A 17,038-nucleotide genomic window follows, 5' to 3' on the forward strand; every position below is an offset into this window, starting at 1 on the left:
AAGGAAGGAAGGAAGGAAGGAAGGAAGGAAGGAAGGAAGGAAGGAAGGAAGGAAGGAAGGAAGGAAGGAAGGAAGGAAGGAAGGGAGAGAGAGAGAAGGAAGGAAAGGAGAGGAAAGAACTTTTAAAGGAAAAAAAGAGGAAGAGGAGAAAATAATACACAAAAACCAATAACTATGTTAGAAAATCTGTCATTACATGCAATGTTCCACACTTATAGGTATCCTACCCCTGCAAAGAATTGGGGAGCAATGGGATAGGAGGAGGTATCCTCTTATATCTCTTCTTTGATACCAAGATAGTACTTTGAAATTGTGCAACATTTTTTTTTTTGCTTCTTTGTGGTTATTGTTCTTTCCATTTACATTGCTGTAATAACTGTGTACATTGTTTTCCTAGCTCTGTTTATTTCACTTTGCATCAGTTCATGTAAGTTTTTCTGTTCTTCTCTGTATTAATCATAGTCTTCATTTTTTACAGCAGAGTACTATTTCATTACATTCATATAATACAATTTATTTAATCATTTCTTAATGGGTTTCTACCCTTTTTTTGAGTTCTTTGCTACCACAAAAGTATTAGTATAAATACTTCGGCATATATGGGGGTTTTCTTCTTGTCACAAACCCCATGCCTATTAGTGGAATCTCTAGATCACAGAGTATGGACACTTTAGGGGCTTTATTTGCACACTCTAATTCCTAATTGTTTTCCAGAATGGTGGTACTGATTTACAACTCTAGTACCAATACATTAGCATACCTGTCTTTCCACTAACTCCTCCATCCTTAACTATTCCCATCTTCTTAGAGTGAGGTAAAACTTCAAGATTGTTTTTATTTACATTTCTCTTATTAGTAATTTGGGGCAGCTTTTTATATTGTGGTTAATAGTTTACAATTCTTATTTTGAAAACTGTTTATATCCTTGGGACCACTTATCTATTCAGGAATGGCTTTTGATATATGTTTCTGTTATATACATAGATATCTTGGATACTAAATAAACCCATATCAGACCTATTTGATACAAGAAAAAAATTCTTATCTGTTACTTTCCATTTAGATTTCATTTACCTAGCATAAAAACTTGTTAGCTATCAGAAATGTTAAACAGAGAGTGCATTTTACTTAATGACAACAAATAAAGGCTAAGAGAGAGTGCAGCTCATCCTATTCTTGATTGGTTTGAACTGAACTTGGAAGCAAATTTAGAACAATTCAGCAAAGAGAACAGACCAGCATGAAGCAATTCAGATACCTCTATAAATCCAATTTTAAACTGACCAAAAAAAAAAAGTCAGCTTTGAAGGGGGTAATGTGCAAGGATTTGTCTTTTCACTTTCCATGAATTTGGTGGTGGCCATTTGTACTGCTATGCTTTAGAAGAAGAGAGGGACAAAGTCAAGATGGTAGAATGAGAGGCAGCAATTTAGCCCAGTTCAACCAGTGCACCAGACCATATTCTGATTGGGAAAACTAAGAAAAGGTCACAGACATACATTTTCCCAGCCCAGAACAGCTCAGGGAGACAGAAAGGACTATGGATACTGGGGACATGGTCTAGCCAGAAGCATGACAGGGAGCACTCCTAAGGACTAAAAGAGGGATGAGACAGGGCACCAAGATAGGAAATACTGGGGCAGAAAGGGATCCCAGGGGATTATTGAATAAGTGTTGGATACAAGAATGGGTACCATTTGGCAATTCTGTTCCCCACTACCCAATTCTAGGTCACAGATCCAGGGTAGAGAGGTCACAGTTGTAGGCCCTAGTTGTATAATGAGCAAAGAACAAGTTCTAGCTAGCAAATAATAGCTATGTGGCTCTGATCCAAAAGGACTACTAAACTATTTATAGCAGCTGAAAATTGGGAACAAAGGGGGTGTTCATCAGTTGGAAAATTGTTGAACAAGTTATGGTTTATGAATGTAATGGAATATTATTGTGCTGTAAGAAATAATGAAAGGGGACTGATTTGGAAAAATCTGGAAAGACTTGCATGAACTGATGCAAAATGAAGTGAGTAGAACCAGAGTGATTTATACAATAACAATAACATTGTAGAGACTTTAAAACTCCAATAAATTTCATAGGATTGATGAAAAACCACGTTACTCACATGTTGATAGAAAGGTGACAGTCTCAAGATGTAGGATGAGAAATATATTTTTGGACATGGCTTATGTGATTACTTGTTTTACTTGACTATGCAATAATTGTTACAAGGGGATTTCTTTTATTTTTTCCAATGTGTGGAGAGAGGGGTGAAGTGGAGAGAAAAAGAATGCTAATAAATTGAAAAAATTTGAAAGAAAAAAATCTATATCTTTCACTACAAAAGGCAGTTTTGCTCAAATCTGACAATGTTCCTTCCTGCTTTAAAAGCCTCAGTGATTCCCCATTGCCTCTCTGTTAGCCAATTAAAGCCCACCACAATCTGGCTTCTACCTAAGTTTATAAAATTGCCTTCATATTCTGCTCCCCTCAATCTACGGTCTTGCCAAGTTTGCCTGTATGCTATTCCCTACACCTGAAATTCCATTTTCAGGTTCTGTGTTTTTGCACAGTCCTCTTTTCTCACTTCCATGTCTTGGTCCCACTAGCTTCATTCAAAGTTCAATTCAAGTATCCCCTTCCTACATGAGACCTTTCTTTGGTTCCCCCAATTGTTAGTGCTTATAGCCTTCTTCCAAATTACTTTGTTATCCACTTACATTGTACAATTTAAAAAAAAAAAATGTATTCCCAGCACCTGCCATTTGGGGAAGATGGGGAATCAACCAAAGATTTCATCTTTATAGGGAGTTCCACTACCAATGCAGAGCATACAATGTTCCCTAACAGTAGGGTTAACTGGGAACATCCAAAGGTTCTGATTCACCCAAGGTCAGAGGCAGTCTTGGTACCCCAAATTTGCTGTCTCTGGGGCCCTAGTTCTCTCTCTGGTAGACCACACTGTTTCTCACTTGCACATAAGAGGAATTTGTTGAAGTGAATTGGCTTTTTATTGCTAGTGGTCTGGAAGGACTCATACTCATGTGTGAGTGGTGATTGTTATCTTTTTCTCCTTGTATCTGAATTTAAACAGAATGTAATTTTTATTGCATTATGATAAGTAAGTCATATGTTAAATAATTCTGCTTTTCTGCATTTTGGGGTGTCGACTTTATGCCCCAATACATTGTCAATTTTTGTCAAGTCATCATGTACAGGTGAGAAGTACACGCAATTTTTCTGTTCCAATTCAGTCATTTCTGGAGATCTACTACACCTAATTTTTCTAAAGTTCCATTCAGGTACTCAACTTCTATCTTGTTTGTCTTTTGGTTAGATTTATTCTGAAAGAACAAATTAAGTTCTCCCCACTATTGTAGTTTTACTGTTTCTCCCTCCAATTCAATTTGCTTTAAGTATTTAAATGTCATGAATTAATCATATTAAAATTATATTAAAATAAATAAATGATAGTAAGTAATGGTATTGATTTGTTTTCTATTTAAACATACTAAAATTCCCCTGCTTATCTCTTTGTTTCATTCATATTTATAGAGTAGCCTTGTCTGAAATGATGATTTTCTTTTAATCCTCATTGCTTATCATAGTGTCTGACATACAGTAAGTGCTTCATAAATGCTTATTGCCTGACTGGCATATGTATGCAATAAGAAATGATGAAATGGATTATTTTAAATGAAACTGGAAAAACTTTTATTGGTTGATGCAGAGCAAAGTGAGTAGAACTATCAGAGTAATTTATAGAATTATAACATTACAGAGAGAAAAAACCTCTGAAAGATTTTTTTTAAGACTGATCAAAACAATGATAAATCGAAATTCCAAAAGAATGAAGATGAAATATGCAACTCTTTCTTGATAGAGGTGATGAACTTAAAATATGAAAAGAAACAAACATTTTCAAATACTGCTCATGTGGAAATTCGTTTTCATGGGCTATACAGCTATATATTGAGAGATGTGGGAGAGGTGGCATTGATTTTTTTTATTTGCTTATTGGGTGCTAGGATTAGTGGTCAAAGGATGGCCAGATCAATAAAATAAATGCTTATTACTTGAAAAATAAAAATAATATTCAAAAAGAAAGAAATTAGGGTAGTATAAAAATGAAAGATGTCAATTAAAATTTTAAAGGAAAAAAATGTACATATATAAGTATATACATAAATCACAAAGTAAATACAAGGCAGAGGTGGGAGGCATTAGCATGTTGGGGAGGAAGGGAAGGGGAAGGAGAAGGAGTTCCAAGAAAGGTCTCATGTAGGAGGTGGAACTTGAACTGAATTTTGAAGACAAGTTTTAGATTCCAGGGGGTGGAGATAAACAGGGCTTACATCCGAGGTATAGAAAGGGCACAGAGAGGGCAGGATGGAACAGTCTCTGTAAGAAACAGCCAAAAGATCACTTTGGCTAGAACACTGAGGTCTTGAAGGGGAATGACATGTAATGAGACTGCAAAGTCAGACTGGATATAGCTGGTGAACAGCTTTAAATACAAAACATGAGACCTTGTATTTGATCCTGGGAGAAATATAAAACCTTCAGCTTCTTGAGTAAGGGACAGACATGGTCAGACCTATGATTTGGAAACATTACCTTGGTGAATTGTGTTTCATTAAGAAGGATGCATTAGGAGTCAAGACAGCAGAGTAGAAACAGGACTTCCATGGGGCTCCAGCTCTCACCACCTCCAATTCATATAAAAGGTGACTGAAGAAACTTTGGAGCTACAGAACCCACAAAATGACACAGAGGAGTTAACCTCCCACTGAGGACAGCTTGGCAGGCCGGCAGCAAGCAGCCAGTACAGTGCTCTGGGAGCCGTACCAGCCCAATGTTTTAGCCCCAGGGCAACCTGACCAGCCACCAGCTGGAGGGACTTCAGGCTACCAGCAGCTGTGGCAGTTTCCAGAATTATCAACACATACATGCTAAGGACACACTGAGAGGTTAGTACAGTGTGGACTTTGGGATCCAGTAGTCGGGAGTGCCCTCGGCCTCTGACCCCGGAGTGAGAAGCTGCTGAGGAGTTGCTGCCCTGCAGCTGCAACCACATGGCAGCTTCAGCTCCTGGTCTGCAGTTTGCAGGGCCACCAAGCAACCAGTCTGAGGGGTAATCGCTCTTGCTTTAACCTGCTTGGATCTGGATTGCGGTCTAGGGTGGAGGTCCTGGGGTGTGCAACCAGCTTGCCAGAGCGTGTGGAGGCTTCAGAGAGAGCACCCAACCAATACCTCCAGCAGCTGAGAAAACCCCAGCATTTGGGATGAAGCTCCCCTGTCTGGTAGCAGAGTCCTACTGTGGCAAAAAGCCCAAAAGTCAAGTAATTAAGTGGCAATATGAGCAAACAAGGGAAGCAAAGTAAACAGAGCAACCCAATTTTACACTCCTATTTTGGTGACAAAAAGGATCAAAGAGCATGGAAGAGGAAGAAGACAGTGAAGTCAGAACTCCTGCACCAAAAGCTTCCAAGAAAAATACGAGCTGGTTACAGGCCATAGAGCACCTTAAGAAGGATTTTGAAAAACAAATAAGAGAAGTGGAGGAAAAATTGGGAAGAGAAATGAGAATGATGCAAGAAAATTATTAAATGAGAGTCAACAACCCAACTGAAGAAAATAACACCTTAAAAAATAGACTAACTCAAATGGCAAAAGAGGTTCAAAAAGGCAATGAGGAGAAGAATGCCTTAAAAAGCCAAATTTGCCAGATGGAAAAAGGATCTCAAAAGCTCACTAAAGAGAATCATTCCTTCAGAATTATATTGGAGCAAATGGAAGCTAGTGACTTTATGAGAAATCAATATACTATTAAATAGATACAAACAAATGAAAAAATAGAAGGCAATGTGAAATATCTAATTGGGAAAACCACTGACCTGGAAAATAGGTCCAGGAGAGATAATTTAAAAGTTATTGGACTACCTGAAAGCCATGATCAAAGAAAGAACCTAGAAATCATACTTCAAGAAATTCTCAAGGAAATTTCCCTGATGTTTTAGAACCAGAGGGCAAAATAGAGATTGAAAGAATCCACCAACCACTGCTTGGAAAAGATTCCAAAAAAGAAAACTCCTAGGAATATTATAGCTAGGTTCCAGAATTTCCAGATAAAGGAGAAAATACTACAAGCAGCCAGGAAGAAACAATTTGAATATTGTGGAAACACAATCAGGATAACCCAGGATCTGGCAGCTTCTACACTGAGGGATCAAAGGGCTTGGTATAAGATATTCCAGAGGTCAAAGGAGCTGGGATTAAAACCAAGAATCACCTACCCAGCAAAATTGAGTATCATGTTCCAGGGGAAAATATGGTCATTCAGTGGAAGAGAGGACTTTCAAACATTCTTGATGAAAAAACCAGAGTTGAATAGAAAATTTGACATTCAGATACAAGAAGCAAGAGAATCATGAGAAGGTGAACAGGGAAAAGAAATCATAAGGAACTTATCAAAGTTGAAGTATTTATATCCCTACATGGAAAAACAACAATTGTAACTTATGAAACTTTTCTCAGTATGAGAATAGTTGAAGGGAATAGAAATATAGATAGATAGGTAGATGATAGGTAGATAGATAGAATAGATAGATAGATAGATAGATAGATAGATAGATAGATAGATAGATAGATAGATAGATAGATGTCTATATAGAAGGGTATGAATACATATGTGAATGTGTGTATATATGTGTACAGGTATACATAGAGGGCACAGGACCAATTTAATAGGAAGGGATAATACTTAAAAGGTGAAATTAAGAGATGAGAGAGGAATATAATGAGAGGAAATGGGGAGAGACAGAATGGGGTAAACTATCTCATATAGAAGAGGCAAGGGGAAATGGTTACAATGGAGAGGAAGAACAGGAAGGCAAAAGGGAATGGGTCAACCTTATTCTCACTAAATTTGGCTTAGGGAGGGAATGACATACACACTAAATAGTGTATCTCACCCTACAGGAGAGTAGGGGGAAAGGGGATGAGAGGGAGGATGATGGAAAGGAGGGCAGGTTGGGGAAGAGGGAAGTTGGAAGCACCCACTTTTGAAAAGGGACAGGATCAAAGTAGAGAATAGAACAAGTGGGAGGTGGGATAGGAGGGAGGGAAATATAGTTAGTCTTTTGCAATATATCCACTATGGAAATGTTTTGCATAGCTACACATGTACAACCTATACTGAATTGCTTATCTTCCCAGTAAGGGTGGGAGACAAGGGAGGAAGGGAATGAATTTGGAATTCAAAGTTTTAAAATCAAATGTTTAAATATATATTGTTATTAATATTATTTTACATGTAACTGGGAAATAAGACATACAGGCACTGGGGCATAGAGATCCACCATGCCCTACTGGAAAGTCAGAGGGGATATGGGAGAAGATATGGGAGAGAGCAGATTGGAGGAGGGGATATTTTGGGATGGTGGGTAGGGGGAAAATGGAGAGAAAATTTGTAACTCAAAATCTTGCAGAAATGAATGATGTAAACTAGAAGTTAATAAAGCATTTGACTAAAAATTTTTTTTAAAAAAGAAGGATGCATTAGGGGCAGGTAGGTGGCACAGAGCACCAACCCTGGAGTCAGAAGGACCTGAGTTCAAATCCAACCTCAGATACTTAACACCTACTAGCTGTGTGACCTTGGGCAAATCATTTAAACCCAATTGCCTTGCCTTCCCCCCCTCCAAAAATTAAAGATGCATTTAAAAGGAGGGAGACTTGAATAAAGGAAACTTTAGGAGGCTGTTGTAATAGTTTAGGCAAGTAAATAAAAGCAAACAGATACGAAATGAGGAAGCAGGATTTGCAAGATACAGCAAATATGTGTCAGGAGAGGGATTGAGAGTTGCTAAAATGTTAAACGTTAACATAAACAAATGTTAAGAATTACTCTAAGGCTACAAGCTTGCAGATCTGGGGGAAAAGATGCCATCTTTAATAAACAGGAGAATTAGGGTTGAGGGTCAAGATAATGAGCTATATGTTGGACATGTTGAGTTTAAAAATAGCATAGCTTTTTCCTTTCATGATTCTTGACATTCTTTCACCAACTAGTCCTTTGTGGGTCAAAATTAGATTGAGAATGTAATTTCCCTTATACTTTCTCTATCTTCTACAATAAAGATGAAATTATCAAGAAGATAAGTAATTTACCAGATGCTTTTTTTATGGGAGAAAGAGAACTCCAGCATAAATAGCTTGTAGTATTCTCACACAGACTCTCTTTGAAACTATATCTTGCCCCAGTACCAGTTTTTAACATATTAGAAACTCATCATTTACTTCCTCCAACATTGTGGCCTACAATCAGCCTAAAACTCTTCCTACATTTTTGTCAATCACCTGTTTAAAACCCTTCATCTGTTCCTCACTACCTACTGGATGAAGTCCCAATCTCCTTAGCCTGGCATTGAAGGACACAATCTTTGTCCTATCTTTCTAACCTTTTCTCTCGTTATTTCATAACATAATCACACTGTTAACAGCCAGGCTGCTCTCCAAATACAATTTTATTATCTCCAACTAACCCTTTGTTCATATCATTTCTCTCACTTGGGACTTGGGTCCTTCTCTTTACTTCTCTGAACATTCCCAAAATGAATTTTTAAAGCAATTATTATTTTGGTATTTATTAAATGTTACTTTATCTTGCCTAGCTATCTTTTTTATTTAAAGTTCCTGTCTCACTGGCTAGATTACAAAGTCCTTGAAGGAAGGAATTATATTTTTATCTACTATCTCCCACAGTGGATATTGTACATAGTAGGTATTCAATAAATTACTTTTGACTGACTGAAGAATTTGAAGCTTCCAATGTACTTCAATATTCACAGATAAGCTCAGTCACCAGAAGAAAAATTGAACTGACCATCTTATGTTGAAACAGTAATATGTAACAACACAATTTTACCTTCATATTTTGATCCATCTGGATAGATAAACAAGCCTTGACCATGTTTTTTATTTTGTTGGTATTCTCCAATGTATCGAGCACCACTCTTAAATCTGTAGGTCCCCTGAAATATATTGTTTTTGTCACTTCTAAGTATCATTCAAAGAACATTCTTTAAAAAAAAAAAAAGACAACACATTACCTGACCATGTCTTTTACCAAATTCATATTGTCCATCATATATATCCCCATTAGGCAATATTGCTTTCCCTTTTCCATGTCGTTCTCCTGCCTCATTGCGATCTCCTTCATATTCCTTATGAAATGAGATAAGCAAAGTGAATTGATTTATGAAATGGATGAATTAGTGAAGAGTACGTTATTAAAAATTATTTTTAAAATATTGACTGTGCAAAAAATTAGCAAGACTGGTAGAGGGAGCTTATGGTGTATAATTTCAGGGAGCTTCAGAAGCATCTCTTATTCCCCAAAATATCTTTTTTACATGTTAACTGATCTGAAATTTCTTTTAATACATACCTTTTTATTCCATAATCAAAAATAAAGACTAAACTTCGACTAGCCGTGTGACCTTGGGCAAGTCACTTAACCCCAATTGCCCTCAAAAAAAGGGAAAAAAGACTAAATTTCACCCAGACATAACACAGTGCATTGCACTCACACTTAAGCATAGGTAACTTAGATCCTTTCCTGAGAATAAGTGCACATGTGAATGAAATGTAGTGACAAAAGATTTTTGCGCCATCATTTACTAAATGCATTTAACTGGTTTTCTTTTTTTTAATGTTGTTTATTTTTATTTTTTTCTCAATTACATGTAAACAAAAACATTTAACATTTTTTTTAATTTTGAGTTCCAAATTCTCTCCCTCCTTCCCTTCCCCCTCTTTTAGAAAGCAAACAATTAGATATAAATTATGCACGTGTACTCATACAGAACATTTCCACATTTAACTGGTTTTCTAAAATCATTTAATTCAGTAGAACAAAAGACAGACTTGAAGACTTTACTCAGACAAGGGATCTCTCACACATACAAAAATTATGACTCTATGTACAAAATGTACAGAAATTAAACAATACACAACCACAGAGATAACTCAATCACCTACTTAGTTTCAGTGTTAAATAAGATATAAAACAAGAAGACCTATGCTTATCTAAGGTGTTGACCAATGTCATGGAAAATGAGAGGTGTAAAAGAAAAAAATACATTGAATGTGGAGTCACAGACCCTAGATTTGACTCCCAGATCTACTACTTACTCTATGACAAAAAAAGATAAAATTACTCACATTAAAAGATAAAATTGCTCTAATCAAAGTAATATCTAGAACACTACAAAACACATTCTGTGAAATCCACTGGAATGTGAAAAGAAATAGGCTGCCCCCAACATATAACCAACGAGTAACCCCAAAGAACAGGGCTTTAAAAAAAAAAAAATATATATATATATATATATATATAAAACATAATGGACTTTATGTTGAACTTGGAGGCAGGAAGATCTGGGTTCAAATCCCTCATGTGACACTTACTTGCTAGTTGATAAGGGTATATTCAGTGTTTCAGGACACCTCTGGGCTGAGTCTGGTCTGCTCATTCACCTTTGGTGTCTACCCAGCAATCACCTCTCACTACAAGAAGCTGTAGCATGTGCTGCAGTCACACCCCTGTAAGCCATCTTGGCAGACAGGCTAAGCCAGGTTGAGGGTATGTGACCCTCAAAGCCTCCATTCAGTTAGGGGAGTATCTACCCCAAACACATGAAGACTGCTCCCAATGGAATGAGTAGATGAGAACAATTTGTCCCAAAGGCCATGAAGGTGGCTGGAGCAGGTGGTATGGAGAGCTTAAAGCTTGGTCAGACATTGAAGACATTTTTGTCCTGCCACTGGACTGTGATGACTCTGGAAGAAAGAGTGAAGCTGATGGATTTATGCAGCTCTGCCTCACTTAAATCCAATTCAAGTCAAGACATGACCCCATGATGTGATTGGTCTGCTTCAAAAATGAAGGACAAATAACAACCTAGTTGTCAAGTATTTGAGTTTCTGAGAATCTGAACTTTTCTCGTGTCTCAATAAAAATGAACGTTTATAAAAAGCAGCAGAACCAAATGCTTAAGTTGTACTTGTCCCTTCTTCCAGTGGTCTATCTTGTCCAAAAGTCTTCCAAACTATTAGATAGAAAAGTAGATCATCTTCTACCACCCTTGTAGGGTTAGATCAAAAACAGATATAAATGTCATCTCCCAGCTGAAAAGTCCCTGGAACTCCCAACAGTGGCCTCTAGATTACAAAAACAAAACAAACAAACAAAAAAACTAGTAAAGGACCATCTCCTCTTTACAACAATCTGAGCTTACTTTCAACCTAAAAATTGTGATCCCTTAGAAAATAACAATAAAAATTAAGGACATTTGAGGAGGGAAATATGGAAGCCTGGTTTATAGGGATACACATTTTTTTAGTAAATGCACACTTTGCTTATACCTGGAGACCACAAAGCTCCTAGACATCTGAACCTGTCAACATCGAGTTTAGCACCTTTTGATTGTTATGAACATCTCTATCTAAAGATTATTCTAGGGCAGTTTGATGGCTCAGTGAATAGAGCACCAGCCCTGGAGTCAGTAGGACCTGAGTTCAAATCCAGTCTCAGACACTTGACAATTAACTAGCTGTGTGACCTTAGGCAAGTCGCTTAACCCGAACTGCCTCACCTTACCCCTTCCAAAAAACAAAATTATACTAGATACATGACTTAGTATCCATGATCCCACCATTCTCAGAAAGTGAATCCTATCTCTATTCATCCAGCTACCAATCCAGGGATTTGCAATGTTAGAGGGAGTTTCCAAATAGATGAGATCCCATTCACATTTAAGGAGGGAACACCAACTGAGTGAACTCCCAGAGCACAGCTAACACCTTGTCCTCTTTTTGAGGATAATCATCCCCAGAGACACAGGCCTAGCCACTGGTCACACCCCCCAGTAAGAGAATTTCTGTGTATTTTTTTTTTTTTGCTTTTTGAAGGGCAATTGGGGTTAAGTGACTTGCCCAAGGTCAAACGGCTAGTTTTTGCGTTGTGTCTGAGGCAGTATTTGAACTCAGATCCTCCTGACTCCAGGGCCAGTGTTCTATTCACCTAGTGCTACCTAGCCACCCCTGTGTAATGTTCTTTTAAAGGAGAAGCATGGAAAACAATGCCCAGTTTTTCTCCCCTCCAATCCATCCTACATACAACTGAAAGATCACTAAAATACATCAGTGTAGATGTTTCTTCCCATGATACAGAGCACAACATATTCATTCCTGCCCATTTTAGGGGACCCATGTATATATCTTGTCATACATGTGTCAGATGAGATTTGCCCAATGTGCTGAGGTCCTTCATAACTTTCTCTTGATGTTGAAAGCATTTCAATAGCTGTCCATCCTTCAGTCTCACCAAGTGACTGAGCCATCTTTTTCTAACTAGTAATGATTCTATTCTTTACTCTAGTTCTTCAGAGTTCCTTGTGATGTGTTGTAATTTGCCACATCCACCATGCATATATCTCTATAGTAGAATATAGGAATTTTTTTAATGGGTTCTTCTTTCAAGGTTAAGTTAGGAGTCATTAGAAGTGCTTTGTAAGGCAAAGTGGCAGGAAGAATTACAGTGAGAGCCCTCCTCCCCCCCCAACAAAACTCTTTCAAACAGATCTAGAAAATGCACCAAAGTGAATCCCATAGTAAAGAGCTATTACAGTGACAGGGACACTTAAGACATAAACCTGGGGAAAGAGAATAATTCTCAAATTTCTACAAAGTGTCTAAGAACAACACAAATTTGAGTAGAATTCCAGGAAGAAATGAAGCAAGAGTTTTAAAAGAATAAATTTTCAATTTTTTTTATAAATGAAAAGGGAGACACGGAAGAAAAAATTGGAAAGGGAACTAACAGTATGGCACAAGAGATACAAAACCTTGACCAAGCAGCAAATTCCCTGAAAATCATAATGGACCAAATCAAAGCCAATGACTCAAGGAGACAACAAAAAATATTAAATCAAAGTCAAAATACTTTAAAAAAAAAAAAGAAGCAAAAACATCTGAACTGGAAAACAAATCAAGGAGAAAAAATGTAAGAATCATTGCACCACCTGAATGCTATTACCTAGATATCATATTTCAAGAAATCTTAAAATTGCCCAGATTCCTTAAAACCAAAGAACAAAGTAGAAATTGAAAGAATCCATCAGTTTCCTCCTTAAAGAAACTCCAAAAAGAAAACACTAAGGAACATTTCAGACAAAATCCATAGTTGGAATCAAACATGATTTAGCAGTCACCGCTATGAAGGAATGGAGAGTTTGAAATACAATATTCCAGAAAGTAAAGCATATATTTTAGCACCAAGAATAACTTACCAAACAAAACTGAATGGAAAAAAAAAGATTTTTAATTAAATAGATGACTTCCAAGCATTCCTGATGAAAAAATCAGAACTTTGGAAAAACTTTGAAGTTTGAACACATAAGAGAAAATATAAAGATAAACACATGGACAATGGAAAAGGACAAAATAAGGATAAACTACTTACATTCTAATATGTGGAGATAACATATGCTTCTCTTTTGCACTCTATCATCATCAGGGGTCAGAGAGGAAGTCTAAATAGAGGAAAGGCTTGGGAGTGGTTTAGTTAATTCCAGTTAAAATCTCACTTTCTACAGGAAACCTATTGTGGTACTCCTTAATGCTAGTGCTTTCCCTCTGTAGATCATCTCCATTTACCCTGTATATATCTTGTTTGCGTGTAGTTGTTTGCTTGTTGTCTTTCCCATGGGACTGTGAGCTCCTTGAGGGCAGGTAGTCTTTTGCCTTTCTTTTCATTCCCAAGTGTTTAACACTGTGTCTGGAACATAGTAGGCACCTAATAAATGCTTCTTGATCAACCTTACTAAATCCTCCTACATGGTCCCTGCCTTGCAGTAAAGGAGATAAGACATGCACAAATAACTCTAGTGCAAAATAATAGTTTACATTTATATGGTGCTTTAATTTTTGAGGTAAATTGTAAGAAAATCATTCCCATTTTGTAAATGAGGAAAATGATTCTGGGATTAATCTTGTCTTCTATGTTCATGTCCAATACTCTTTCAACCTTATAATACAGGAAAATTGCATTTGATCTAGGTCTTGAAGGATAGATAAGCTTAAATTGTAGGCATGTTCTGAAGAACATTCTAAATCTAAGGAATGTTGTGAACAAAGGCATGAAGGTAATAGTAAATATTCTTGGAGAAGAGTAATCTAGTTTGTTCAAGCATAAAGTTGGAGAAGATGAGTAGCTTGCAACAGTGATCTTAACTTGAGATTCAGGAAACATGGGTGTAAGTCCTAGCCATGAGTCTTGGCTTTGGGAAGTCAAGTCATCAAGCATTTATTAAGCACCTACAACAAAGTGCCAGGCAGTATGAACCATCTTTGCATCTCTGGTATAAATGTAACTTGATCGTAGTAAATTATTTTTTGGATAAATAGCTGTAGTTTTTTGCCAAGATTTTATTTAAAATTCTTAAATGACTATCAATATTATTGGTGTAACATTCTCTTTCATTCCTTTATCCCTTTGGGCTTTAGGTATTGATTACATATGTGTCATTTTTGTTGTAGGGGATGTGGGAAAATTGGGACACGAATGTACTGTTGGTGGAGTTGTGAATTGATCCAATCATTCTGGAGAGCAATTTGGAACTATGCCCAAAGGGCTATAAAACCATGCATAGCCTTTGACCTAGCAATGTCAGTACTGGGTCTGTTTTATAAAGACATTAAAAAAAAGTATAAAGGAAAAGGACCTATATGTACAAATACACACACACACACATATATATAGCTGCTCTTTTAGTCATGGCAAAGAATTGGAAATTCAGGTACTGCCCATCAGTTGGGGAATGACTGAATAAGTTGTATATGATTGTGACGGAATACTATTGTGCTATAAGAAATGACAAGCAAGATGCCCAGAACCTGGAAAGACTAACATAAAGTGATACAAAATGAAATAAGCAGAACTAGGAGAACATTGTATACAGTAACAGCAATATTGTATGATGATCAACTGTGAATAACTTACAGCAATACAATGATCCCAGACAAATCTGAAGGATTCATGATGAAAAAATTATATCCATCTCCAGAGAAAGAACTGATATAATCTGAATGCAGTTCGAAGCACACTTTTCCTTTACAGTTTATTTTTCTTGGGGGGTTTTTTGCCTGTGTTTTCTTTCAAAACATGACTTACATGGAAATATGTTTTGCATGACTGCACATGTATAACCTATATCAAATTGCTTGCCTTCTCAATGCAGGAGGGTGGAGGAGGAAGGGAGAGAATTTGGAACTAAAAACTTGAGGAAAAAAATGTTAAAATTGTTTTTACATGTAATTTGAGGGAAAAGAAAATACTAATTTTAAAGGCATTTTATAAGCTTTAAAGCATTAAGGAAATAGAAACATGATGAAATAGAAACACATGATGAAAAACTTTGAATGCAAAATTTAAAAGTTTTGCCTAAAATGGGTATTGCTTAGGAAGGAAAGGGAAGAGGGATTGGGAGACAGTAGGGAGAGGCTAAGACAAAGAAGTGAATAGTAATCATTGGCCTTTTGGAGAAATCAAAAGTCAAAGGGAACTATGGTCCATAGGTTGAATATCATACATCCCGCCACCCTCTGTCACTAAAGGGGGCTTCCAAAGGGTGGATCTTATACACTCTCACAGAGGGGACCAGAGAAATAAAAGAACAAGCTACACTCTCAAATGGCTGATAAAAATTCAAGCCTTCAGAAGCCAAGTTTAGAACGAAAATTCACTATTTACTTTCCCACAACGAAAATTGAACCCATTGAAGTTGAGATCATTGAGGGAGGGGAGACAGAAAGATACAAAGAGAGATCCTTTGGACACTCTCACACATGAGTGCGGGCAGAAGCTGATGTTGCAGAAAAGGTGAGGAGGTACGGAGTTGTCAGAAAGGCACGGGGCAAAACGAAGCTGAACGCCTAACGGTGTTAGTAGCCCTCTTTAATAAGCCCTGGGAGTATCCAAGAGAAAGGCGCGGAGGTATTAACCAAAGCTGAACTGGCACAAATATCCCCACCTTCCTTCGCCGCCCCAGGCTCTTCCCTCACCCTAAAGCCAATAATCTTCATCCTCACCCCAAGATAATTCTCCCTCTCCTCCTCTATCTCCTCAGAGCCTAGATCGGACATGACTCCACCACCACCACCACGGTCCTGCCTCCTGCAGGTTTAGTCCCTGCCGACAGACACTTTTCTGTTAACAGTCACCTCGCCGCTAGGAGGACGCTCGCGCCTTCACCCCTGTACAAGTCAACCCCTCAACCTCTGGATCTCCTTTCTTGGGGAGCGAAAGAGAGTGTTTGCAGTGTGAGGTGAGAAGAGGCGTGGCCAAAACCGAGGGACTGAAAGAGAACAATGGATACAAAAAGTGGGGGAAGAAAAGGGGAGTGGTTGGCTGGGAGAAGGAGGGGGCAGTGATGGAAACAGCGGTTGCCATAGCAGCGGAGACTGGTCTTGTTTTCCTGACTGGCCCAAAGGAAGCCAAATAGGGAGGGAAGTAGAGAGAGCAGAGAAAGAATAAAAACCTATGTAGACTCAGAAGTGGAATAGATTCTTGAAGGTGAATATCTAGGCTTTTTTTTTTTCAAATGCTTTATTAACTTCTGATTTACATCATTCATTTACGCCAGATTTTGAGTTACAAATTTTCTCCCCGTTTTTCCCTTACCCACCGCCCCAAAATAGCAGTTCCACAGGATATCCCCTCCTCCAGTCTGCTCTCTCTCATATTTTCTCCCATACCCCTTTCGACTTTTCCAGTGGATCTCTATGCCCCAGTACCTGTATGTCATTTCCCAATTACATGGAAAATAGTATTAATAATAGTATATATATATATATATATATATATATATATATATTTGAATATTTGATTTTAAAACTTTGAATTCCAGATTCATTCCCTTCCTCCCTTGTCACACACCCTTACTGGGAAGATAAGCAGTTCAGTATAAGTTGTACATGT

At 37.5% G+C, this 17,038-nt stretch overlaps 1 protein-coding gene across 1 annotated transcript in view; it reads right to left on the reverse strand.

Moving 5' to 3' along the window:
* The window catches only part of RSPH1 (radial spoke head component 1), a 48,590-nt gene extending 32,387 nt beyond the window's left edge, over positions 1-16,203 (reverse strand). Inside the window, exons 1-3 of the mRNA XM_069074797.1 lie at positions 16,150-16,203; positions 9,108-9,221; positions 8,924-9,029 (exon numbers count right to left, since the gene is read on the reverse strand). Of these exons, the coding sequence (XP_068930898.1) occupies positions 8,924-9,029; positions 9,108-9,221; positions 16,150-16,203 (274 nt within the window). The remainder of the gene's footprint in view (positions 1-8,923; positions 9,030-9,107; positions 9,222-16,149) is intronic.
* Between the last annotated feature and the right edge of the window lie 835 nt (positions 16,204-17,038).

The sequence above is a fragment of the Petaurus breviceps genome, unplaced genomic scaffold, assembly GCF_028583685.1.
Source record: "Petaurus breviceps papuanus isolate PSGF00001 unplaced genomic scaffold, PetGlider_PUasm1.0 90897, whole genome shotgun sequence".
NCBI classification, from domain to species: domain Eukaryota; kingdom Metazoa; phylum Chordata; class Mammalia; order Diprotodontia; family Petauridae; genus Petaurus; species Petaurus breviceps.